We start from the raw sequence: 24803 nt of genomic DNA on the forward strand, positions 1-24803 counted from the left end.
GGACGCACGCGAACTGCGATGCTGATTCGATTCGAAGAAACGGCCGCCGTTTAGTGCAACCGCTTCCTTAACCGCTTGCCGTGGCCTTAACCGCTTCCCGTGGCCCATCAAAGGTCAGTTGCCTCGGCATACCCTCGCAGGGTTTACCATTTTTTCCCAACGCAGGTCGACACCGCGCCGTTCCAGCCCAGTTTAGCAACATGGCCGCTCCTCCCGGTGGTTCACCCCGGGGGCCACCTCCGGGCTTCCCGCCTGGTTCATTCCGGGGGCCCCCTCCGGGCTTCCCACCTGGTCCGCCAGGCCTGCCGCCAGGTGGGTCACCTCGACCCGGGTTCCCGCTTCGTCCCGGTGGAACGCCCCCTCGCACGGGACTGACGCCACCCCGGCCGCCGGGAGGCTCGCCCCTGCGGCCCGGATTTCCGCCGACGGGCCTCACCCCTCCCCGGACGCCGGGCGGTGGACCGGCGCCAGTGCTACCGTTTCCGCCGCCGGGACTGCCGCCACCTCCGCCACCGCCCGGCGCGCCGCCGGGACTGCCGCCGCCTCCGCCACCGCCCGACGCGCCGCCAGGTGAACCCGGCTCGCCGCCAGCAGAAGCTCACCCGCCCGAAGGAGCCCCCCCAGCAAATGCGTCCGCCCCGCCGCCGCCGCCGCCCCCACCGCCTGCGGCGCCGGCCCCCGCACCGGCCCCTGCGCCACCACCACCTCCTCCAGCCGCATCCGCCGACAACGAGCGGGACGTGCTCGCCAAGAAGTCCAAAGAAGAGCTGCAGCAGCTAATCAACAAAAAGCTCGAGGCTTGGGACAAGCTGACGCTCTCCAAGGAGAACGAAGAACGCATTGAAGCCTTACGTAAGCTCGTGAACATTAATAAGGACGAAGTTGAACTGGCGGGCAAAGTAGGCCCGAAGGACAAGTTAGTGGAGGTAATGGACTCGAGACTGAAGCTTGCAAAAGAAACCTTGGACCAGATCAATGCCGAAATCAAGAAGGAAACTGCCGAAAGACTAAAGACTCTAGACCAATGGGAGCAGGGTGCCATACAAGACATCAGAAAGCTTAACCGAATGGAGTCAGAGCTGGCGATGCGCTTGGCCAAACGAGGACGTCGTACCATGGGAAGATCTTCAATTGATCAGATGGACGAACAAGACATGGATGATGCGGATGGAGACGTGGACAGAGACCGCGGACGCGACAGGGACTGGAGTCGTGACAGGGGCCGGGATCGGTCTCGTGGTCGTGACCGAGACTACGATAGGGACCGTGGTCGAGACAGGGACTACGACAGGGATCATGGTCAAGATCGAGACAGAGACTACGACAGGGATCGAGACAGAGACCGAGATGGAGACCGAGATGGAGACCGCGATAGAGATCGAGACAGAGATCGTGATAGAGACCGGGATAGAGATAGAGGCAGAGATCGGGATAGAGGTCGCGATAGAGGCCGCGACAGAGACCGTGACAAGGACAGGGGACGTGACAAAGACCGCGAGAGCGACACAGATAAAGACCGAGGAAAAGGTAAAGACAAGGACAAAGATAAGGATAAAGACAAGGAAGATGGAAAGGAAAAAGCCAAGGCTGAAAAAGAGTTACCAGAGAAAGAAAAGAAGGAAATGGAAGAAAAAGCTGAGACAAAGCAAACTAAAGTGCAAAGAGTGAGCATGATAGAGCTTGAGACAGGAGATTCTCAAGCGTGTGATGATAACCTCCTGAAGTTGCATGAGCTTGAATTTCGTATTGCCAATGACATGCTCAAAGGAAAATACAAAGGAAAAAAGGGTCGAGAGCTAACCTCAAAAGAACTCAAAGAAAAGCTGCGCAGGTTGTGTGACCTAGAGGTTCAGATTGCAGATGAGCTGTTTGGACAGGAGTCTGAAGCTTCAGGAACAGTGGAAGTTGATGGCACCATCACCAAGGCTACGCTCAAGCGGTCACCAGAGAGAGGGCAGAGGAGGGACAGTCGTGATACTGATGATCGTCGCGATCGAGACAGGTATGATCACGATAGTGACAGACGAGATTTCTCGGATCGAAGAGATTACAACGACCGGAGGGATTATTACGACCGTCGAGAATATTCTCCAGAGTATATGGACCAGTACGCCGTCCAGATGGACTACGGTCCACAAACAGAGTTCCGTGCTGACTATCGACAGATGACAACCCAGATGCCACCGCAAATGCAACCCATGCCTCCGATTCAGCCAATTCCTCCGATGCAAACAATGCCACCAATGCAGCCGATGCCACAACCGATGCCGCAACCGATGGCGCAGCCTATTGTGCAACCAATGGCGCAGGCCGTGGCGCAGCCCGCGATTCATCAGCCAATGACACAGACGGCCATGCAAAGGACTGGCCCAGGACCGACTTTGGGAGCTGTCGAAGAAATTGGCAATGACCTGGTTCGCCACCAAGAAAACATTGAAGTATCCGGAGAATCTGGTGTTCAGGTGATCAAGCACACTACGCACTCCGAGCTCATTCGTTGCGGGTCAGCAGAGCCTCACGCAATGGAGTTGGCGTCCAAGCCTGCTTTTTCGATGGAGAGCATCGATCCAGGGCGAAAACCAATTGTGGCCACTTTCGAGCAGGTGGCTGACGATCAGACAACTGTTGTAAAGCTGAAGACAGCCATCGACATTGAGATCATCCCTCAAGGCACCAACAAGCCACTGTCCATGGCGGAGAAGACTGAGGCGGCGACGCGATCCAAACCCGAGACCGAGGAGGAAGAGCCACCCCCGCCGACAACGCCACCTAAGAAAAAGCGCTCCAAGGAAGCTCAGCGGGCACGCTCTCCGGCCACGCTGCGCTTGCCAAGCCCTCCCACCATCGAGGAGGAAGATGATGACGCCCTTGACGACGACGGGGAGCCTTCGGCGCAGCAGGTTCCGGAGCTGGGCGACCGTCGCGTGGCCGCCGATGACGAAATCCCACCAGGGCCGTCCTTCTGGCAGTGGATCTGTCAGAGCATCTACTCTCCCCGCGGGGGTGCCTGCACTGTGGCCGCCGAGCGGACCGAGCGTCCTCGCGGCCGGTCGAGGAGCAGGGACCGCGACGAACGAGTCCGCGAGAAAGAAGAGGAGCTACGCCAGCTCATCGACAGCGTCATCAAGGTCTCTCAGGATGTTATTTTAGCAAGGCGCGCAATCGAGCTGGGTGGCGTCGGCGAGGATCGGTGCATGGGCAACATGCTGGAGGCGGAAGGCAAGCTCCGCAATTTAATCGACTTAGAGATGAGACTTGCGAACGAGCTCTCAAACTTCAGGAACTCCGACATGGTGGCCAATGAGGAGTCGCGTATTAGCGTGCTGAACGCTGAAGAGAAAATTCGTCAGTTAATCGATGTCGAATCTCGCCTAGCAGAAGGATTCGTCGCTGAGCGCAAATCTTCCGTCAAGTCCAAAATATCCGACGCTATGTCTGAAGGCGCCTTGCGCAGCTTCGCCTTCGAAGAAACTGGCCGCGGCACAGAAGTACGAGGGATGCCTCGGAACGTACCGAAGAGACCCCGGAAACTGCTCCCTCACATGCTTCCGGACAGCTCACCCGGGCGGAAGTCCAAGGCTACGGACGACGAAAGCCGGAAAAGCAGGCGCAAAAAGTGCGCCGATGAAGACTACGAACCGGAGGAGCGGCGCAGCTCGCGGCCGGCGGGCACCCGGTCCAGGCGGAGAGCGGACGAGTCACGGTCTGCGCAGCGCAAAGGTCGAGATCAGGACGAGAGGACGGCACGACGCAAGGGGAGCCGCCGAGGGCATCGCGAGGATGCTAACGAGGACGACACGTCGCGCCGTCGTGGACGGCGCTCCAAATCGCACAGGGCAGACGAAGACAACGACTCCTCCAGGGTGCGCCGGGGAAGTCCACGGCTGCGCGGCCGTCGGGACCAGTCGCCGAAGAGGCGCGGAAGTCCGCAGAGGCAACTGATCAGGGTCCAGGAGGGAGTGCCTGTCAAGATCAGCCTCAGCGGAAAGGTCAGTGGCATTTGTTTGCACGCATGAGAAGAGGCGGCCACTAGCGCCGGCTTTTCTTAAAGCACTACAAGCACATCCCACGGTCGTCGCATTAAGGAGTCAGGATAAAAAGAAATTCGAATAGCGATAGAGAACTAAGCGCTCAGAAGCGTGCCTATAGTTACACGGAACCTAGCATAGAATAAGAGTTTATCGAAAATCTCCTGTAGATGTAGCGTTTTAATTTCCAATGATGCTTGCATTAGATTTTAAGACGTAATGCACCTGTGCACATGAAAAAAAAATTTCCCGAAAAAAGGCTGCCGCATTCGCAGTCCCTAATTTGGAGTCTCGTTATTGCAGTGTTTCATCAGCAAACAAAATGGCTAACGAATCCGATCTTTGATTTGCTGGCACAACCTGTGTTTTTAGGAGCGCAAAACGTTCAAGGCATGCTATCGTACGTGTGCTTCCAAGAAAGCTCTTGGGCCCAAGGAAGCTCCCAGACCCGCCAGTAAAATCCTATCAGATATACTATGTACGGGGGAAAGGTTAGCACAAAACAGGCTAACACAAGATAGGTAGATAGGACAACGCGCTTGTCCTGTCTTGCTGTCTTGTGTTAGTCTGTTTTGTGCTAACTTTCACCCCGAACAATCATGAACCAACTAGCCTAGCAATAAGATTTACTTCAGATATGCTATGCTATCTAAATATTAGGACAGGTAGCAACCGCTGATGCCGGCCATGAAATGGAAATGACTAGCAGAATAAGATTGGGATGGAGCGCATTTGGGAAGCACTCCCAGAATGACTAACAATTTACCGGTATCACCCAAGAGGATTTACCTGTATTCACCTATGGGGCTGAAACGTGGAGGCTAACGAAAAGGGTTCTACTAAAGGACAACGCAGATGGAAAGAAAAATGGTGGGTGTGACGTTAAGAGATAGGAAGCGTGCAGAAAGTGTCAGAGAAAACACGCGAATTAATGACATTCCAGTTGAAGTCGAGAAGAAAGGATGTTCGCACTATTTTACAATATCAAAAGGCAAAACTTGGGTGGGGGGGGGGGGGGGGGGCGTAGCCAGTTTTTTTTTTTACTGGCAGTGGTGATCGAATATTTAGGGGAATACCTCAGGGTTGAGTAGATTTGTAATAAGGGAGTAATTACTGACATCCACCAATTCACTCCACACCCTTCCCACTTGAGTTATTGATCAGTTCGCTCTCGCCCTGTCATTTGATATGGTGACCGTCCTGATCTGCTCAGTTCGTAGAGAGAATGCCCCAAAGGCGGCGGGCTTGGTTTCGATCCCCGGACCAGGACGACGTTTTCCTTAACTAAGACGTTGTTGAGAAAACTGTACAACGTTTCTTTGTAGCCGTATGGCTGGGCTTGGGTGGATGTCAATAAGTAATTACTAATTTATTACTGGCAGCGGTGGTTTCGAAGGGGCTCACTTACCCTTGAGGCTGTTGCAACGCAGAGATGAGGCCTCTATTAAACTCTCATACGTTTTATTTCGCGGCGTTTACAGCACGGCTGCGCATGCACAACCAAATAAAATTCAAAGCTAGGTTCCCTTTTGCTAAACTCGAAACAAAGCAGAACACTAGAAATGAGGCCAAAGCCAGCCCCAAGCAGACTCTGGCTTCGATGTACAGGCCGTAATGTTCTCTATGCAGGAACCTCTTTTTGTTCGGTTCGCGCTCGAGCAGACCTTTTCAGCGCGCCTTCGCGTTCCCGCGCTCACACTGGCATCCGCAATGAAAGGCGATGACAGAAATTAAAGCACGCGTCATAGCTATTCTGGCATCTTGGCCACTCAGGCAGCTTCGAGAGCCGACCACGTTAAGCCCGTATAGCTGAGCCGCCACCCCTTCGGAATAGGTCTTTGGACAGCATTGGCAAATATTTGATAGCGTTGTCACGGCCATCGAATACTAGTTGCGCACTTGCATCTCGCGAATGTTCAGCTCTTTGCAGGTTTGGAATAAGTTTTAATGCAAAAGTGAGAGGAACGTACTAAAGCATCGGTGGGAGAGAAAAATTTTGGCGTTTTTTAGCTGTACTCGATGCTAAAAAAGTGTTGCGTAAACTGGGCCGGCGGAACTCATCCTGGCGGTAGCTCGCTCACAAAAAGGGCTGAGTAGAATTCGGTGGACACGGTGCCAATTATGTTGGCCCGTTCAGTCTGCTTTCTTCCTACTTTTCGATGACGTACTACATGAGGCTGATTGTTTTTGATTGTTGTGGTAGAAGCAACGCCTTCCTTTAGCCCTACTTCTAGCGGTATGCCGTCAGACCTAGGACCTTATAGATCATTTTGGTTTGGTTTATGGGGTTTAACGTCCCAAAGCGACTTAGGCTATGAGAGACGCCGTAGTAGAAGGCTCCGGAAATTTCCATAACCTGGCGTTTATTAACTGAGTCAAGGCGGAAGCTCGGGCAAGTTGGTACATAAACTAGCGCAAAACACGGGCCAAAAGTTTGAAAACAGCGTTGCCTATCGTTTTCTGCCGTTCGTCGCGTGTTTTGAGCTGGTTTACCATTTTTTAACGCGCACTGAGATCACACAGAAGACGGGCGCCTATAGCTTTTCGCCTCCATCAAAAAGCGGCTGCCGCGGCCGGGATTCGATCCTGCATCCTTGGGTTCAACAGTCGAGCGCCCTAACCACTTACCCACCACGGCGGAATCTTATAGAGCATTTGCTGTTCACTTTATCAACAAGATAAATGTCGCGCAGCTTTTTTACGATGAGATCTAGTCGGCCCAAATGTACAATGTAGGACTAGACCGAGTTGGTAAGGATCTATTTCAATAAAGAACGAGGAGAAATCTACCATATTGTTGAGGGTCATGAGCAAGCGTTACACTTTGTAGTTATCAAGAGGCGCTAGTGAGACCTGAATTAACTATACCGGTACTGGGATCCTCGATTTGGCGCGCCTTTGCTCCACTCTTATCCGTTCTCAAGAGGCACCCTCACAAACATAACACGACAACGTGGTTATCTGCTTCTGTTGGGAGTTTTTTTAAATTTATTATTATTAGTTTTTTTTTTTTTTGCTCATTCGCACCGCTTATAGCACGGCTGCACCGCGAGGCTCCTTCGAACCGGTGGTCTGAGCAAATGCTGTACTGTACACAGTTAACTAAGTGTAACATCTGAATAACAGTAATTAGCAACATATGTTTTGTCGAATAAATTTTTCAGCTCTTTCATGTGACATTTTTTCCCTACCTTTTACCACAGTGCAAATAAGGACATTAGCGTCAGGAATGGTACATTTTTATAGGCTTCTTATGGAAGACCTCATTTCCACATCACAGTGGGCTTATTCGAATAGTAAAGTTCTTGCTAGACGAGCTGCGCCGATCATCATCATTATCATCATCATCATCAGCCTGACTATACCCACTACAGGGTGAAGGCCTCTCCCATATTTCTCCACTTAACCCGGTTCTGTGCTAGTCATCCACTTGACCCCCGCGAACTTCTTAACCTCATCCGCCCACCTAACTTTCTGCCACCCCCTGCTACGGTTTCCTTCCCTTGGAATCCAGTTTGTTACCCTAAGCGACCATCGGTTATCCTCTCTTCGCACTACATGTCCCGCCCATGCCCATTTCTTCTTAATTTCCGCTAGAATGTCGGTAACTTGAGTTATTTCTCTGACCCACTCTGCACGCTTCCTATCTGTTAATGTTACCCTTACCATTTTTCTTTCCATAGCCCTCTGAGTTGTCCTCAACTTAAGTAGAACTTTCTTGATTAGCCTCCACGTTTCAGCCCCATAGGTGAGTACAGGTAAGATGAAACTGTTGTATACTTTCCTCTTGAGGGATACCGGTAAGCTGCTAGTCATAATCTGCGAGGGCTTGCCAAATGCGCTCCATCCCAATCTTATTCTTCTTGTTATTTCCTTTTCATGGTCCGGATCTGCGGTTACTACCTGTCCTAAGTAGACATAATCGCCTACTACTTCCAGTACTTCGCAACCTAATGTAAACTACTTTTCTTTCCCGAGGCTGTTGAACATTACCTTAGTCTTCTGCATATTGATTTTCAAGCCTATCTTTCTACTTTTCCTGTCTAGGTCATCAATCATTTGCAGTTCATCCCGCGAGTTGCTTAGCAAGGCAATGTCATCAGCAAATCGCAGATTACTGAGGTATTCTCCATCTACCCTTATCCCTAAGTGCTCCCATTCCAAGTCTCTGAATACTTCCTCTAAGCAAGCTGTGAATAGTACTGGGGAGATTGTGTCTCCTTGCCTATAACACCTTTCCTTATGGGAATTTTGTTACTTTCTTTATGCAGAAGTATGGTTGCTGTGCAGCCACTATATATATATTCCAGCACTTTCACGTACGGCTCGTCTACTCCCTGATTTCACAATGCCTGCATCACCGCCGATGTTTCAACTGAGTCAAATGCTTTTTCGTAATTAATGAATGCTATGTATAAAGACTGGTTATATTCCGAGTATTTTTCTATCACCTGGTTGATGGTATGGATATGATCGTTAGTAGAGTACCATTTCCGAAAACCTGCATGATCCTTTGCTTATACGTAACATACCTTATACGTAACAGACAGTAAGCTGATTGGTCTGTAATTTTTAAGGTCCTTAGAGTCCCCTTTCTTATGGATGAGGATAATCTTCCGGTACCGTCGATGACACCAGGCACTGCGTATACAGGGTGGCCAGTTTTTCTAGCACGATATCCCCCCCGTTCTTTAGCAAATCTGTAATTATCTGATCCTCTCCAGCTGATTTCCCCCTTTTCATAGATTCTAATGCTTTCTTTACCTCGTCCTTCGTCACTGGTGGAACGTCTGACTGTTTTTCCCTGCCGCCAATCTCGTTACGGTCCTGACTACTTTGGCTGCTGTAGAGATCAGTATAGAGCTCCTCGGCTACTTCACTATCTTGTCCATATTGGTGATGACGTTGCCCGCCTTGTCCCTTATCGCATACATCTGGTTTTTGCCTATGCCCAATTTCTTCTTTACCGCTTTTTTTTTAAGGCTTCCCCCGTTCTTTACAGCATGCTCGATTTTCTCCATGTTATACTTCCTTATATCAGCCACCTTGCGCTTATTGATTAGCTTTGATATCTCGGCCAATTCGATCTGGTCTGTTGGATTGGAAGCTTTCATATTCTGGCGTTTCTTAAATCTTTCGTCTCCTTAGACAGCTTACCGGTATCCTCTCTAACTATGCTACCGCCTACTTCTATCGCACACTCCGTAATGATATCTCTGAAGTTATTGTTCATTGCTTCTAGGGTAATGCCGCCATCCTCGGTTAGAGCCGAATATCTATTCTGTAGCGAGAGCCTGAATTCTTCTGTCCTCCCCCTCACCGCTAATTTGTTGATGGGTTTCTTTCTTACTAATCTGTTGCGTTCCTTCTTCAGATCTAGGCTAATTCGGGACCTCACCATCCTGTGGTCACTGCATCGCACTTTCCCAATTACCTCTATATCTTGCACAATGGCGGGGATTGAACACATTATGAAGTCAATTCATTTTTAGTCTCCCCGTTAGGACTTTTCCATGTCCATTTCCGGTTCTTGCGTTTGCTGAAGAAGGTATTCATGATTTGTAAGTTATTGTGCTCTGCAAACTCAACTAGTAACTCCCCCCTGCTATTCCTAGAACCAATGCCATAGTCACCTACTGCCTGGTCTCCTGCCTGCTTTTTCCCTACTTTGGCATTGAAGTCGCCCATTAGTACAGAATACTGCGTCTTTACTTTCCGCATTGCCGATTCTACATCTTCGTAGAAGCTTTCAACTGCCTGGTCATCATAACTACATGTAGGTGCATAGGCCTGTACAACCTTCAGTTTATACCGCTTATTAAGCCTAATTACGATGACTGCCACCCTCTCATTAATACCATAAAATTCATCTATATTACCCGCTATATACTTATTGACAAGGAAACCTACTCCTAGTTGTCGCCTTTCTGGTAAGCCTCGATAACACAGTACATGCCCATCCTTCAGTACAGTGTATATGCCTCATTCGGCCTCCTAACCTCACTAAGCCCTATGACATCCCATTTCATACCTTCTAGTTCCTCTAACAGTACTGCTAAGCTAGCTTCACTAGCTAGGGTTCTAACGTTAAATGTTGCCAGGGTCAGATTCCAATGGCGGCCTGTCCAGCGGAGCCAGAGGTTCTTAGCACCCCCTGCTGCGTCACAGGTCTGACCGCCGCCATGGTCAGTTGTTCCGCAGCCGCTGGTGACTGAGGGCCGGGGTTTTATGGAGCTTATCATGAGAGGTCATGGCCAATTACTGCACCAGGGTGGCCAACTCCTGTTCTGGTGAGGGAGTGCGTTGCCGGAGGTGTTCACCGGCATCAGGTCGCACCCCAAACTTGTTTATGCAATTCCATCGACACGTGAATTTTTTTTTTAATCCGGTGGAGAATTGCGCGGCACCGGGATTTGAACGCCGGTCCTCCTGCATGCGAGGCGGATGTTCTACCGCTACGCCACCTCCGCTACGCCACCGCTGCGCCAATAGTGGAGTTTAAATAAATATACTCCCTGCGGCGGATTTAAGCCTTTTCAAAATCTGTGCGCTGTGTCGAATACGCTGAAGATACCAGAAACAACGCAGAAAATTTTGAACCTAGGTAATCATATTAACAGCTTTGTCAGTATCGGTTAGGGCGCCCGATTACTGAGCCGGAAGATTGGGGTTCCGTCCTGGCCGCGGCGGCCGCCGCATTTCGACCGAGGCGCCAGTGTACTATGTGATGTCAGTGCACGCTGAAGGAACCAAGAAATGTGCTCGAAGATTGCTGATGAATATGTTCAGTGTGTAGAGCACATTCACCCAGTTATTCTCGGAACGCAGTAGGTGATTCATTACTAATTCTTAATAACAGTAATTGGTTCACAAGAAAACAAGAAGGGAAAGGCGCTGTATCTATCCACCATACTTGTTTCTGTGGACACCGAATCGCGCCGTAAGAGTAGGTGGGAGTGAAAGTGGAAAGAGAAAGGGGCGCCGTAGTGGAGGGCTACAGAGTAATTTCGACTACCTCGGAATATCTAACGTGCACTGGCATCACACAGCACACGGACGTCTGGCGAAGCCGCTGGCGGTCGGGTCCGAACCTTGGGTACGCCGGCACAGTAGTTGGGCATCTTAACCACTGCACCATCGCGGCGGAGTCTACCAATTCTTAAAGACCGTATTTTTTTTTTTAAATTCGCGGGCCGAGCGGTCAGTGTGTTGTAGTGGTTTCTGGAAACAGGATGTAAATAACAACTGTTGTGTTGTCATGGTGAGTGCCAGGCCTTCAGAGGCTGGTATTCGCTGCAGCCACGACAGCCGCGACACACACGGGAACATTTCTGTAACGGCGAACGTCTGCTCGTGTTGCTGCTCATGCGTCGCGCATCAATTTTCGGATTTTCACGCTAGCGATCGCTAAAGTGCTGTTGGATGTCCGTCTGTTCGAAAATAGCTGCCACGTGCGCAGTGGTTCTCGGCGAGTGCATTAAAACACCCGCTCACTTACTTTAGCCCAGCGCACTGTATCCATAATCTCGAGACAGGTTGCCGTGCACACAGTAACGAGCAGAAGAAATGAATCGTTACATCTCCTTGTCGATGTGGCGGCAACCATTCGCGGCGCCGTTTTCACTCGTAGCTATAGTTACGTGCGATTCCTCGGCCCTTATTGCGAGTTTGCGTTGTTGTCGAAAGTGTAATGACACTTTCGATAACAACGCACAATACGGACCCTGTTCTTTCCAAGGCACAGTGCGAGATGATGATGGTTATGGTGATGGGGGTAATGACCTTCGGGGCCATATTTCCGCTTAAGCAGCGCCACATAAGGGCTAATAGGAAACGCGGTCCTCCTAACAGCTTCTAGGTCGAAATGAAAAACACTTGAAACTTGTCAATCTTAAGGTACGAACCTATTGATTGAGATAAATTCTTCTTCTTTATGAATCAACAGCATGCAATAACTGTTTATATTCATTGGATATGTTAACTTCTTAAATTAGATTTTGGCATGTTTTTGAGCCCAAACCGGCGTTAGAAGCTGTGGGACAAGAGTGCTGGGAAAAAACCGGGTATTAAGATGCTGTGCCCTAGAAAGAATGGAATTACGCGGCCCTGGAAAATTTCGTCTAGAGTTTGCTATAGTCCACTTTTTGCTCGGAGGCCGGCGCCCTGTACTAAATATGAGAAAACTCCGCTCAAGCATTTTAGACAAATATGTGGATTTAAGGTGCACGAACGTAGCGAACGTACCGTCATGCAAGCTTTGCGCAGCCGTAACGCATTGCTTCTCGCATGAGGCTGCAGTTTCTGGAGCGCAGCACGTAAGGTTTGTATAGATTCAGCTTGCGTGTTATTTCTGTAAGCATTTATGCGCACACCAAAGCTGTCACGATGGCTGACGACAACCAAGTGGCGATAATTCAATATTGATTCATTGCGCGTAAGCACCACAGAAGTAATACACAAATGGCTTGTCCTGCTTCCTGCGTCACTGATGCGTAATTGTTGAACACGAATGCGTTCTATGACTAGTGGGTCCTTTTACCGCATCAAATGTTCACGCTCTGATGTGCTGCCATGTCTCTGTGCAGATGCTAGAAGGCAAAAAGAGGCGTTCCAAGTCGGGGGATAATTTCACGGATATGGCGTCCGCACCGGAAATGACGAGAAAGGCCGCCGTATCAACGACAGAAGTGTCGTCGTCGATCTCAATCAGCGACGATCTCACCGAGGCCACGACGACCGTTGTGAGGAAGTCGTCCAGTGATGGCACCCTCATCGGCAAGCGCTCTATCTCCTTCGGCACTCCCCGGAACAGGCCGGCTAAGGCGCGGACGCCTTCTAGCGGTGCTCGCTCGGGCAAGGGCTCCAGCCAGATCTCCGTTCTGACCATCTCCTTGAGCGACAGTGATGACGTATCCCCCCAGCGGTCGCCATCTTCACAGCAGAAGAGAGCCATCATTGCGGCCCGATCCCGACCGGAGAGCCCACAGTGGACGTCGCCACGGCCCACGCAGCATGTCACGCGCTCGTGCAGCCGCCACCTGGCCATGCAACGGGCTCAGTTCCGCTCACCACGTAGTTACTCCCAGAGCCCTTCTCCCAAGCCCGGTTACCCAGTTGCGGCGGCACGCATGTACTCAGCGAGCCCCCAACGTGTTCGTAGTCCTGTACGTGGAGGCAGCCCTCGGAGAACAGTGTTCGAAGTCGTTGACGAGACGGCTTATTACGCCGAGCCAGTGGTTCGCGACCGTGCGCGTCTTATGCGTCGCGAAGACCAACGTTTCCAGATGAGCGCAGACGATCCGAAAGCTCAGCGCGACGGCAAGTGGCACGAGCCAAAGTTGCGCGTCAGCTACGTGTCTCGTGTGCCATCCCACGGCAGCCACTCAACGTCCTCTCTAAGTGTGTCTTCCACAACGGCGCTCAACTATGAGCGGGGCGACGACCGGCACAACCGCGCCACTCCGCAGCTGGACCGGTATTGCGAACCGCCGAGGGTGGCCTCACATGATTCATCCCAGCTACTTTACCAACAGACGCCACCTGTAAGGCTGAGAAATGACATTTCTGCAATGAAGGAACTCCTGAACGCACCGAAAAAGCCTCGAAATAGCCGATGGCCGAGGGTGGCCTCATACGATTCATCCCAGCTACTTTACCAACAGACGCCACCTGTAAGGCTGAGAAATGACATTTCTGCAATGAAGGAACTCCTGAACGCACCGAAAAAGCCTCGAAATAGCCGATGGCCGAGGGTGGCCTCATACGATTCATCCCAGCTACTTTACCAACAGACGCCACCTCTAAGGCCGAAAAATGACATTTCTGCTATGAAGGAACTCCTGAACGCACCGAAAAGGCCTCGCCGAGCCGCGAGGCGCACTTGTGACCGTGTGTTTGCAAGACCGCTGTCTTTCAGTGACATCTCGACAGAAATGTCGCGTAGCCCGTCTTTCCCGCGAGAGAGCCCTAGCGGCTCTTCACCGAGACTTTCTTGCCGAGGTTCTCCGCCTGTTCTGACGCTGCAAGAGAGTACTGTAAAAGATGTTACAAGTCCTCGCCGAAGCCGCAGTGTGTCCCCTCGAAAACCAGATGCGACCCCAGCCAGACCAAAACTACGTGTAGCTTCATCATCGCGTCTCGGCACGTCATCATCGCGGATAGAAAGCCGTCCTAGATCAGCCCGGAGAAGCTCGCCAGATTGGCTTGAACGGGATGATTTCTTCCCGCGTGGTCCTTTGTTTCCGCCTCCACCGAAACCTCCCGTGCCGCCACCGATGCCCCCTCCTAAAGGATTCTCAATGTCACCACTTGCTATCGAGAGCACGACCACGTCGGCCTCAGCTATGCGCATCACTATGTCCCCGCCACCAGTTCCCCCTGTACCGCCTATGTTGCCGCCGCCAACACCTTCTGAAATTTTAGCCCTACGGGCCATAACGATGATAGACCTGAGCAGAGAGTTCAGCTACTCTGAACCTGAATGCGGCGCAGAGGTTTTCGAAAGCCGGCAGCAACAATTTGAGAGGCAATGCCAATTTAAAAAATCCATGGAGTTTTATGCGCTGCAAGGTGCTGAAGGCCAGCGGCAGCAATTGGAGGAGCAGCTTCAAGAGCTGCAGAGAGTCTTACAACAACAGGATGGCACACCCGTGCTCCAGGTTCAATTCCAAAGTCCCGCTGACCCGTCGTGCAAAACGTCGACCCCCCTTAGCGCCTTAGCGCGGTCCGTGCTTCAAGTGCAGTTCCAGAGCCCATCACAAGCATCACCTCAAGTTTTCGAAGCGCAGATCCCGACCAGGGCAGAGAGTCCGGGCGTGATACAAGTGCAGCTCCAAAGTCCCGCCATACCTTCCGAGCCAGAACGAACGGGGTCGATCAGTCAGCGTATTTCTCGTACCACACAACCCGAACAACCAGGAGTATTGCAAATTCAACTTCAAAGTCCACTGGATCTCCCTGCTCAACCACCGTCTACACAAGGTGCTACACAGCAGGCACAAATTCAAAGCGCGTCCGACTTTCCTAACTTGTCAAAATCTCCTCTAAGTGATCAGATTCAACTACAGAGCCCCACAGATCCACAAAACACCTTGGCGGATCAACCTGCCTTGTTTCAGATGCAAGAATTATTGGAACTTAGTCAGCCATTGTCTCAGATACAACAGTTAGATCAATTAGCACTGCAGAAACAGTTGCAAAGCCAGATAGGCCTTCCTATGCAGGCTACTGGTCAGGCTCAGCAACCAGAGCTGCCTGGAGTGCTCCAAATGCAGTTCCATAGTCCATCGACAGCTTCCTTGGGGTTCCTCAATCAGCAAACCACACAGGCGAGAGACATTGACCAGGCATTTCTGGGCTCATCAATGGCACAAATGGAGTTTTCTGGCCAGCCTATGCCCCAGGCGCATGTTTCATGGCCGTCGGGGCTTGCAAGCCAAACTATGTCTCAGATTCAGCTATCAATGCAACAAGCAGGGCAGCTTGAGCAGCCAATGCTTCATTCATCAATGCAGCAAATGGGGCTGCCTGGTCACCCAGCGTCATTCGGCCAGCAAACTGACCAGCCTTTCCTTGAGATGCAGTTCCAAAATGATCTTATGCCTTCAACAGACTTCCCTACCCGACCTTTGCCACAGCCTCCATTTCAATGCATGCCAATGGGTCAACAGCAAGAGCAGTTTAAGGGACAAATTCACCTCGGTGTATCCTCAACGAGTGCTTACCCACAGGGACCGGAACAAGCCATGCACGACATGCAAGACTGGGCTCATCAATCAATGCGTGGAGAGCCATTGCGACCAATGCAAGATTGGGGACCGTTGATGCATATGCCTGCACAGGTACTGCAGATGTCGGAGCCAATATCAGTGCCAGCTGCGCGAGATTCCAGACATCAGGCAATGGGGCAACTCCGCCTATTTGATCAGGCACCATCACGACTGCCATTTAGCCCTCGACGACAGCCGCCATCGATGCAAATGATGAACGAAATGATGCAAGCAGACCTGTCAGGAAGTCGTTCATCACCGCAGGTGTTCTTATCTGGGCCGAGAATGCCTTCAGCAGAAATGCGTTTTAGGGACATGCGCCAAGAGCAGCTGCTACGAAAGAAGTCTCAACCTCACACTCTTGTTATGGTTCAAAGATCGGATGTCCGCCTTCCGATGGCAGAGAGAATGCACCGGCCTAGGAGCAGCGAACCACGGATGCAACGACCTCCCATGAGTGGCCCGGATGAGTTCGCAATGCGGCCGCCACCGTCGAGAACTGGTATCCCGATGCGCCGAGCAATTACTCCACCGCCACGGATGATCTCTCGACCCGAAATGCATCCTGCCATACCGTCTCCGCGGCGCCCCCCTCCTCCACGAATGGTAGCGCGCGTGCCCTTGCCTGGTCCACTCAAGAAGGAGCAGGAGCCAGAAAAAACTCCTTTACAAGGTGATGTGACGCCGGTTCGCTCCCAGGAGCCGCCTACAACTGCTTCAAGCCAACAACAGGCACAAAAACCTCCAGACGACAAACCTCAGAAAAAAGAGTCAGAGAAACAGAAAGCGCCACCGCAACAGCAGCAGGCGCAACAGCAACAGACTCAACAGCAGCAAGCGCAACAGCAACAGACTCAACAGCAGCGAGAGCTGCATCAACGGAGGCTAGCATCGCAAGCCAGTGAGCCTTGCATGCAACAAATTCCATTGCCTGTGACAGGCTATGAGCCGACAACTCCTGGACCTCCTTTTCCGAGGTTTTCGTTCCGCGTGCCCCGTCCACGGTCGGCAACGCCACTGAGGTCATTTTCTCCCCTTCCGCCAAGGCCTATGTCGCCATCACAGCCTCGTCTACCAGATTTGCGCCAGCTGGAACTACAAACCAAGTTGCAACAACTAATCCTGGAGAGGCAGCAGCTGCAAATGCAGGAACAAATGAAGGCTGCCACCCGCCTCCAAAGTTCACCGAGGCCACCTAGGAGCCCTTGCAGCCCAATGCAAATACTGGTCCGTAGTTCACCTAATTTGCCACAGTATGGTCAGCAACAGATGCTTTTGCAGCAGCAGAAAATGCAAGAACAGTACCACATGCAGAGAATGCAGCAAGCCAACCAGATGAATAGACTTCGGAATATGGCTAGTACTACTGATGGAGGCGGGTACATGCGCCGCAAGATGATGAGCGCTACTAAAAGCAACTTGCCGGGAAGTGACAGCGCGTCAGATTATGGCAACGCGACTGTGGACTCAAAATCGATCGCAGCTTTGTCCAACTTGGTCGACGCGCGCAAGCCACCACTGTCGCCGCACGCGCAGAGGAAGCAGAGCTATCGGCACAGTGCCATCGAAACCAGGATGCGTAATTCTCAGACCGAGATGGTGGTTTACTTCGTTGTCTTACTAGCTACAATTATCGGCCTCTGGACAGTACTCGACATCTATGGAAGGCGCAGTGCTGTGCACTCACTGAATGGCAGCTACATTGCAGTTCCGAACGCTACCATGAAGGGATTGAGGGACAGTTCAGGTCAGAACGGCATTCCAGTTAATGTGAGCGGGCAACCTACCTTTGAGCTCTGCAGTTCAGCATCTTGCCTAGCCGAAGGCAGCTACGTGTCGCATCAGTTGAACTGGAATGTAAACCCGTGCGAAAGTATGTACGAGTTTGTATGCTCCAACAATCAACCCAAGCCGGCTGACGAGCTGCTCCTGTCCGACCTTGAACTTTCACTATTGCGCCGGCTTCGAGGTTCCCCAGCCACGGGAAGCCGTGCAGCAAGAGTCATGCATGACCTTTGGAAGGAGTGCTTGGACCAAGATACGCGCAACCGCCTGGGATGGGGTCCGCTGAAGCACATGTTTAAAGCAACATCACTGTCAGACTGGCCTTACTTGCAGTTCACAACTCAAGGGGAACGTGGGGTGTGGCAGGCCGCAGCCCGTGCTCTGCGCTACTTTGGCCTGTCCACTCTGGTTTCGCTGGAGCCCAGTGAACACCCTCTACTGGGGCGCAGTCCTCTACTGGCCCTGGATAAGCCTAAGCTGCTGCTTCGGCCTGGAAACGACAGCACCTGGTTCTATGACGCGGTATCCCTGGCACTCTCCTCGGTTGCTCGCAAGAACATCGCCAAGCACTCGTTGGCGCTGGACGTAACGAACTTCGCACGGCAGCTAGCCAGTGTAGTCCGGTCCCCTTCTCCTGGAGGCCTGGGGCGTGATGCCAAGCTGGAGCGGCTCCGCAGTGTGCCGCGCTACCGGCCGCTACTCATCGGTTTCCTGCAGAACGAAAGTCTCGTGAGCGACGACACGGAGCTGCTGCTGAGGGCACCCGAGTACGCGATCCGCTTGGGCTACCTACTGGACGACACGGCGGCGCACGTGGCGCTCAACTACATTGGTTTCCGGCTTCTGGTGCACGTGTCGCCATTCCTGCCTGAGTCGGTGCGCAAGCTGGTGCCGCTGCGGGCGCGCCAGCTTGGACTGGGCGACCACAGCCCAGGTCAGCTGGTGTGTCTGCGGGCCGTAGAGCACGCACTGCCGACGCTCTTCTACCGCGCAGCGTACGAGTCTCATCGTCCGCTGCTGGACGCCCTGCTGGCGGCTGATCTGGGCGGCACATTGAAACAGGCGCTGGCCTCGCGGCTGGCGCTGCTGCACTGGCTAGACGGCGACACGAGGGACCGCGCTCTCCAGCGACTGCACCAACTCGAACCGCGACTCCTCTTCCCTCCTTGGGTGACCGACGAGGCCAAGGCCGAACAAGACGTGCGTCAGGCTCCACACGTGATCACGGGCGAGGGCCTGCGCTCTTATGCGCGGATCACCAAGCACCTCATGCAGCGCCGGCTGCACAGTGCCGACCCGTGGCTCGGTCAGGCACCCTACGACGACCAGTGCTGGCTGGGACCCGGCCGGCGTGTGCTCTACGTGCCGCTGACGGCGCTCAATGCGAGTGCGCCAGCCCAGGAACCCTTTGTGCTGCTGCAGCTAGCGCGGCTGGGCGAGCGGGCGTCCCGCTGCCTCGTGCGCCTGCTGCTGGACGGCGCCGGCAACCGCGCAGATGACCCGCGTGCCTGGTGGACGCCCGCAGCACGCCAGGGACTGGCCGAGCTGCGCAAGTGCTACGCTTTGCAAAGCCGTGGCGACCGACCCACCGCGGCCGAGGAGAGCGCCGCTCTGGTGGTGGCGCACGTGGCCTTTGAGGCACGCATGCCGGCACTGGACTTCCGGCTCGAGAACGCGGTTTCCATGTCCCTGGACCAACTGTTCTTCATCCATTACACGCTCGGCTACTGTGCCGCCGACTCTGACGTGGCCCGCCGCGTCAACCTGGCCCTGCTCAACTTCGGCGGCTTTCAGCGAGCATTCACCTGTGACGTTGGGACTCCGATGAACCCACGCAAGAGCTGCGACTTCTGGTGAACAGCACCAGCGCGTAGCCGAAAATTCTTACGAGGGCTGGAGTGCTAACCGCGTGTGTGTGTAAAGCATGTTTTCCCACTTGTTCCTTGCTTCCGCCAACCGCCGATGTTGTCTTCTGTGCCACGAATGCAGCGGCCGTTGCAGTACTAAATTTGTGCATGTGCTGTTAACAACCGTCAAGGAATGTGCTGATCACGAATAAAGGAAGACTCCGGCGGCTGGCCATGGCTTTGTTTAGGCTCTGCTTTAAAGCGCTGCTAAACTAAGAGTATCAGTGCGCTCTAACAATAGAGTCTAACACAGGAACGCTGGTTTCGAGCGCCTATAGGAGCGAAACTCGAATCAGGTGGGAAAGTTTCTCTTATGAATCCTGTTAACTCGTGCAAGGCTGCCACAAGTGCGCAGAAAGAGTGCTACCAATGTCCTACAAATATTCTTCAGTGTGGGGCTAACATGAGCTCATGTCTCATGCATGCAAGGTAGAAAAATTTCATTCCTTTTGCTAAATTTAAGCGTTCGACCCCTAACGTACTATTTTGCCTCAATGCTGGACTGCACAAAGGTAAAAGCAGCTTCACATGAAAAGCAATATATACTTGCTCCTATATTCTTGTTATCAATACCTACCCCGCCCCCTTTTTTTTTCTGCTAGCGCAATACGCAACGGAAACATAGAAGTGGCTGTCTTGCTAATGCATATGTGTGCACAGTACTGACGCGGCGCACTTGGGCCGAGAAAGCCAGTCGAAAAAAAAAACAAACAGCCGTCTACCCTAGGGGTACGACGAGTGATCAGCAATAGCTGGTTCGCTAAGTTTCGCCATGAGTGCAATGAGGAAGCTACGAGCAAATGTCTTAAGGGAGCTTAACAGTGTGTGCTTTAGGGCGTGACCAATGCGTGAGCACATGTTTCTCATGCAATGCGCGGAGAGATTGAACTATCTACTTTAGGGAGAGAAGGGGAATGAAAAGCCTGGGACAAATGGTTCATATAGCTCTGCAGCGCATGAGAGACCAACAAAGGCACGGCCAAATCTGAATTTATTGAAGAAACAGAACACATACACCAAATGTTTCAGGAAGGCAAGCCACTCATTCTTATAGATAGCATTCTTATAGATAGACGGCTTCTGCAGTAGCATAATGCACCTGTTAACGGACAACAGAAAAATTAGTTGCGGTTGAGCTCTGGTTAACCCTAGTTGAAGCTTCTTTTGCCTGCTACATTATTCCCCTGATGCTAAATTATTGGGGACGCTTAAGCTCACCATTTAAGGGCGCAAAGCTACCAGCCCACATATAAAGTCACGCTTCAACGAAGTCGTACGGACGTGCCTGCGTGTTGCAGGGGTAACGAGAATGCGAACGGTTCTGGCAGGCTGATTCTGATATGACCCTTCCATATGGAAGGAGTAACGCAAGTTGGCAGCTCCTGACCGTGGGATTAGGGTAACGTGAATTCAAATGTCACGGTAGACATTTTTTTTTTTTTTTTTTTTTTTTTGTGAGGAGACCGTGGCCTCTTCACGGCGTAGCTGCGGCCACCTGAGGTCTCGCTTTGGCTGTCGTAGTGTCGTTCGCAATAAAAAAGGTTAATTTTTTGTACTAGTAAGCTGGTTAATAATTCTTGATAATTAACTGTTTAACTTTTACATTTAGGCTCCTGGCTACAATTACAGATCTGTACCTGGCCCTTAGCAGCAGCCATATCAGCTTTTAAAATTTCGAAAACGCGATTTCTCTCGGCGGTGTGACTCAACATATTTCAGCATGCACCGAAAAAGCAAGCGACGGCCCCAGCGTCGTCGATCCAATGACACTTCTCCGGCCTACTCTGGGGAGGAGGACAAAACATTTTTTTTTTATTTTTTAGTCAGCGAGGGGGGGGACTCTGGGGTGCTCGCCCTGCTCGCTGTTCCAGACGGCGCGGACAGAGAAAGTCACATGGCATTGAAGTCATTCATCGATTGATAGCGCTGGGACGTAGGGCGCGGATTTTTCGAAACGCGCATCTTTTGATAGCTGAAATTTGTTGAGCCGCAGGGTCAAGGGAAATCGCGTGTTCAGTATTTTGAAAACTGATATGGCTGTTTCTAGGGCTGGCTGCGAACCTCTGATACAAACGAGGCGGGTAGCTGTAACAGTAAAAAAATATATATATATATATACACTAGCTCACTAGTTAATATTATTGACCACTTTTTCTGATGGCCGCTGATATTGGTATAATGATGCTTCAGAAGCCGTCTTCATGTCTGAGACAGACTATTTGTAAAAATCAGTGGCCGGCTTGATTGAACAGCCTGGTACTGTTAAAAAATCTACCAGGGTCGGAATTATTATGTCGGTTGCACATATGTGTCATACATGTGTTCGGCTTCTTCAGTAAATTCAAGTGATAGCGCAATTCGGCACCTCTGTTTGGTCCCGTCTTTGACGCTTTGCAGATTAATGTGAATGCGCGACAACTGTCCAAAATGTCTACCCAGTGGCTCGGAAGGCTATGTCGACAGCGTAGGCATATGTGCAGTCGGACCGGAGGGTGGGTGCCGTTGAAGTTAAGGCGAGGGCAGAAAAATGGGGCACTGGAAAGTAGCTGTCACGGGAACAATTTTGCAGTCTTCGATCATCGCCTGAAAGAGTCTAAATGATATCAGTGATTGCCTTGGTTACTCCATGTCTTCTTTTTCATTTATTCTGCGCTGTGTTTTTCTTTAGTCTATCATTAATTTAATAAAATAATTCAGTATTACTGAAATTGATTTACAGCGCAGATCAATTTCAGTAATGCACCAGCTAGTCTGCAAAAACGTTCTGGCAAGTACATGCAGGACTTTTGGTTGTCCTCACTGAACCCTGGTCAATCCCTCTCGTGGATATGTGCCATGTGAGCCAAGGGAGAAGAAGAAGGTAGTTGCAACCTATTTTACTGTTTGTTTCTTCAACACATATTCTTCTAAAACTGTTCCCAAAAGTGTGCAATTCTGTTTCACCGCGCATCTGACTCCGTTATTCAGAGTGAGTGCGCTGCCAACATGAGCTTCGTTCTTCTCGTCGTCCACGTGCCGTGACGGCTAGCGTCGATCGATCAGCGCAGTGGACGTGTGGCGGCCGTCGACTATGTGTGCCGCCGGGCAGCCGGCTGCAGCCGCGGCCGCAGTGACCGACGAGTCGGCCGCCGAGCCTTCGAGCGAGGAAGAATGGGACACGAGCGCCCTGCAGCCGTCCCCCTGGAGCGAAGAGCGCGAGGTGTTTGCCTACCTGCTTACGCTAATGGCCGTACTGACCGCCGTCATCATGGTAGTGAACAGCCTCAACGGCAGCGGCGTGGAATCCGTGGTGCTGGAGCCCCGTCGCAAAACTCCCCACATCGCCACACCGCCGCCACCGCGTGGCGCCCTTGAAAAGCCGCCCTACGATCTGTGCGTGTCGCGCTCATGCCAAGCCGAAGGGCGCTACCTCATCGACTTGCTCACCTGGGAGTATGATCCGTGCGAAAACTTCTACGGCTTTGTCTGCCAGGGCTGGCAACAGGACCAGTCCTCAGGTGACTCCCAGCTGCGCCGGGACCTCGAGCTGCGGCTGTCGGCTCTGCTGCGGCGCTCCTCGCCCAGCCCTGTGCTGGAGCCCCTGCGACGCCTCTACAGCCAGTGCAACGAGGCTCATAGCCGTCGAGACGCGCAGGCGCTGCGCCAAGCGCTGTCCATGGCTGGCCTACCCGAGTGGCCATACGCGGCGCCGCTGCGCCATGCCGTCTCGCTGTGGTCGGCGGCTGCCAAAGTGCTGAAGCTCACAGGGGCTGAGAGCCTACTCAGTGCCGTGCCTAGCTCCCATAGCTCACGACCAGGCCAGAGCCTGCCACAGCTGGGGCCACCAAACCTGGGCCCTCTGACGTCGCGCGAAGCGCTTACTGCCGCGTTGGGCGCCTTCCGGCCGCGACTGTTAGTGCCCCTGTACGCCGCCGAGATTTCAGGCCTGGAGGAGCGGTTGATGCGTTGCGGGCCCAGTGGGGCACAGCTGACGCGGCTTGCCGGTTTCCCGCAGCTGATCGAGTTTCTGGGCCAACTTCTGGGCAGCGGCGTCCACGAGGGGACGGAGGTGCTGCTCCAGAAGGACGCTGTACGCTGCGTGTTGGAGGCGACAGCAGCGACGCCCGTCGACACTGTGCTAAATTTGATGGGGCTGCGGCTGCTTATGCAGCTGGCTTACCTGCTGCCTGACAAGCTGGCGCTCCGACTGGCCGACTCGCGAGGTCCCCGTTGGCGCGGCTGCTTGCTGCAGCTAGAGCCGGCGCTACCTCACCTCTTCCTGCTAGCAAGTATCGAAGCCCTTGGCGCACCTCCACGGGCTTCCAAACTAGCCGAAGACGTCCGACGAGCCATCGTGCGCGCATTACCGGGACTCTCGTGGCTAGCGCCAGGCGACCGGCGAAAGGCAGCTGCGCTCCTTGCACGTACGCGCATACGGCTATTCATGCCCGACGATCTACGTAACGGCTCGGCACCCACGACGGTTTCGCCGCACGACCTGGACGTCGGAATGGTGGCCTTCTGCAAGCTCCACGCACGCGCCTTCGAGTACAAGCTGCGCTCCCCTGAGCCATGGCTGGTGTCTGCGTTGGACAGCGACTGTGTTCTGGATGTGCAGGCCAATCGTATAGACGTGCCTTTATTGATGTTCAACCGAAGCGCGGTTGTCCTGGACGACCTGCAGAGCAGCCAGCTCCCGCGGGCCGGCTTCCGCCTAGCGCGCTGCCTGTTGCGCCTTCTCTTCGGCTGGGCAGAGACGGATGCCAACTGGGACGAGGGCGTCCGAGCGCGCCGCTGCCTGGCCCGCCAGTACGGCACTATGCTCAAGGTGGCTCCCGTCGAAGACAGCCTTGCTCTCGCTCCCGTGCTACGACTCTTCCGCGATAACCTCCGCCAAAGGCGACGGCTCAGACAGGACCTGAGGCTACGCAACGCCGAAGACCTCAGTCTCGACCAGCTCTTTTTCGTCTACTTCGCGCTCGGCTTTTGCAACGATGGAAGCGACGCGGAACGGCGCACCAATGTAGCACTTTGGAACACCCCTTCCTTCCACGCTGTCTACGAATGCCGCACAGGCTCACCCATGAAGCCTGACCGCTCCTGCATACTTTGGGTATCTCTTTAACAGTCGCGAATGCTGCTTTCAAGTAATCTGCCACGATGGGCTCTCCGGTGCGGGTACCATGTGCCGCTGCAACCTCGTTCGGGACTTGTAAGGCTGCAACTGTACTTTTTGCGATGACTTTCTGTGCGGCATTGAGACACCATTATGAACGGTGTCACGCAGAAGCAACGGGCCTGAAACGATGACGCTCGCTCCTGGAGACTCTCTAGCG

At 52.7% G+C, this 24803-nt stretch overlaps 2 protein-coding genes across 2 annotated transcripts in view; both read left to right on the plus strand.

Moving 5' to 3' along the window:
- Positions 1–19639, plus strand: part of LOC146206359 (uncharacterized) — a 36098-nt gene extending 16459 nt beyond the window's left edge. The window contains exons 5-8 of the mRNA XM_084608924.1: positions 166–1986; positions 2047–3989; positions 12614–13570; positions 13805–19639. Coding sequence (XP_084465050.1) covers positions 166–1986; positions 2047–3989; positions 12614–13570; positions 13805–19438 — 10355 coding nt within the window. The 3' untranslated portion in view covers positions 19439–19639. The remainder of the gene's footprint in view (positions 1–165; positions 1987–2046; positions 3990–12613; positions 13571–13804) is intronic.
- A 2919-nt stretch (positions 19640–22558) lies between these two features.
- LOC146206360 (uncharacterized) lies at positions 22559–24592 on the plus strand. The gene has a single exon (XM_084587019.1). It carries the CDS (start codon positions 22559–22561, stop codon positions 24590–24592), a length of 2034 nt encoding a protein of 677 aa, XP_084443145.1.
- The last annotated feature ends 211 nt before the right edge of the window (positions 24593–24803 follow it).

Source organism: Amblyomma maculatum, chromosome 1, assembly GCF_055883805.1.
Source record: "Amblyomma maculatum isolate TAMU_Amacu chromosome 1, ASM5588380v1, whole genome shotgun sequence".
Lineage (NCBI taxonomy): Eukaryota > Metazoa > Arthropoda > Arachnida > Ixodida > Ixodidae > Amblyomma > Amblyomma maculatum.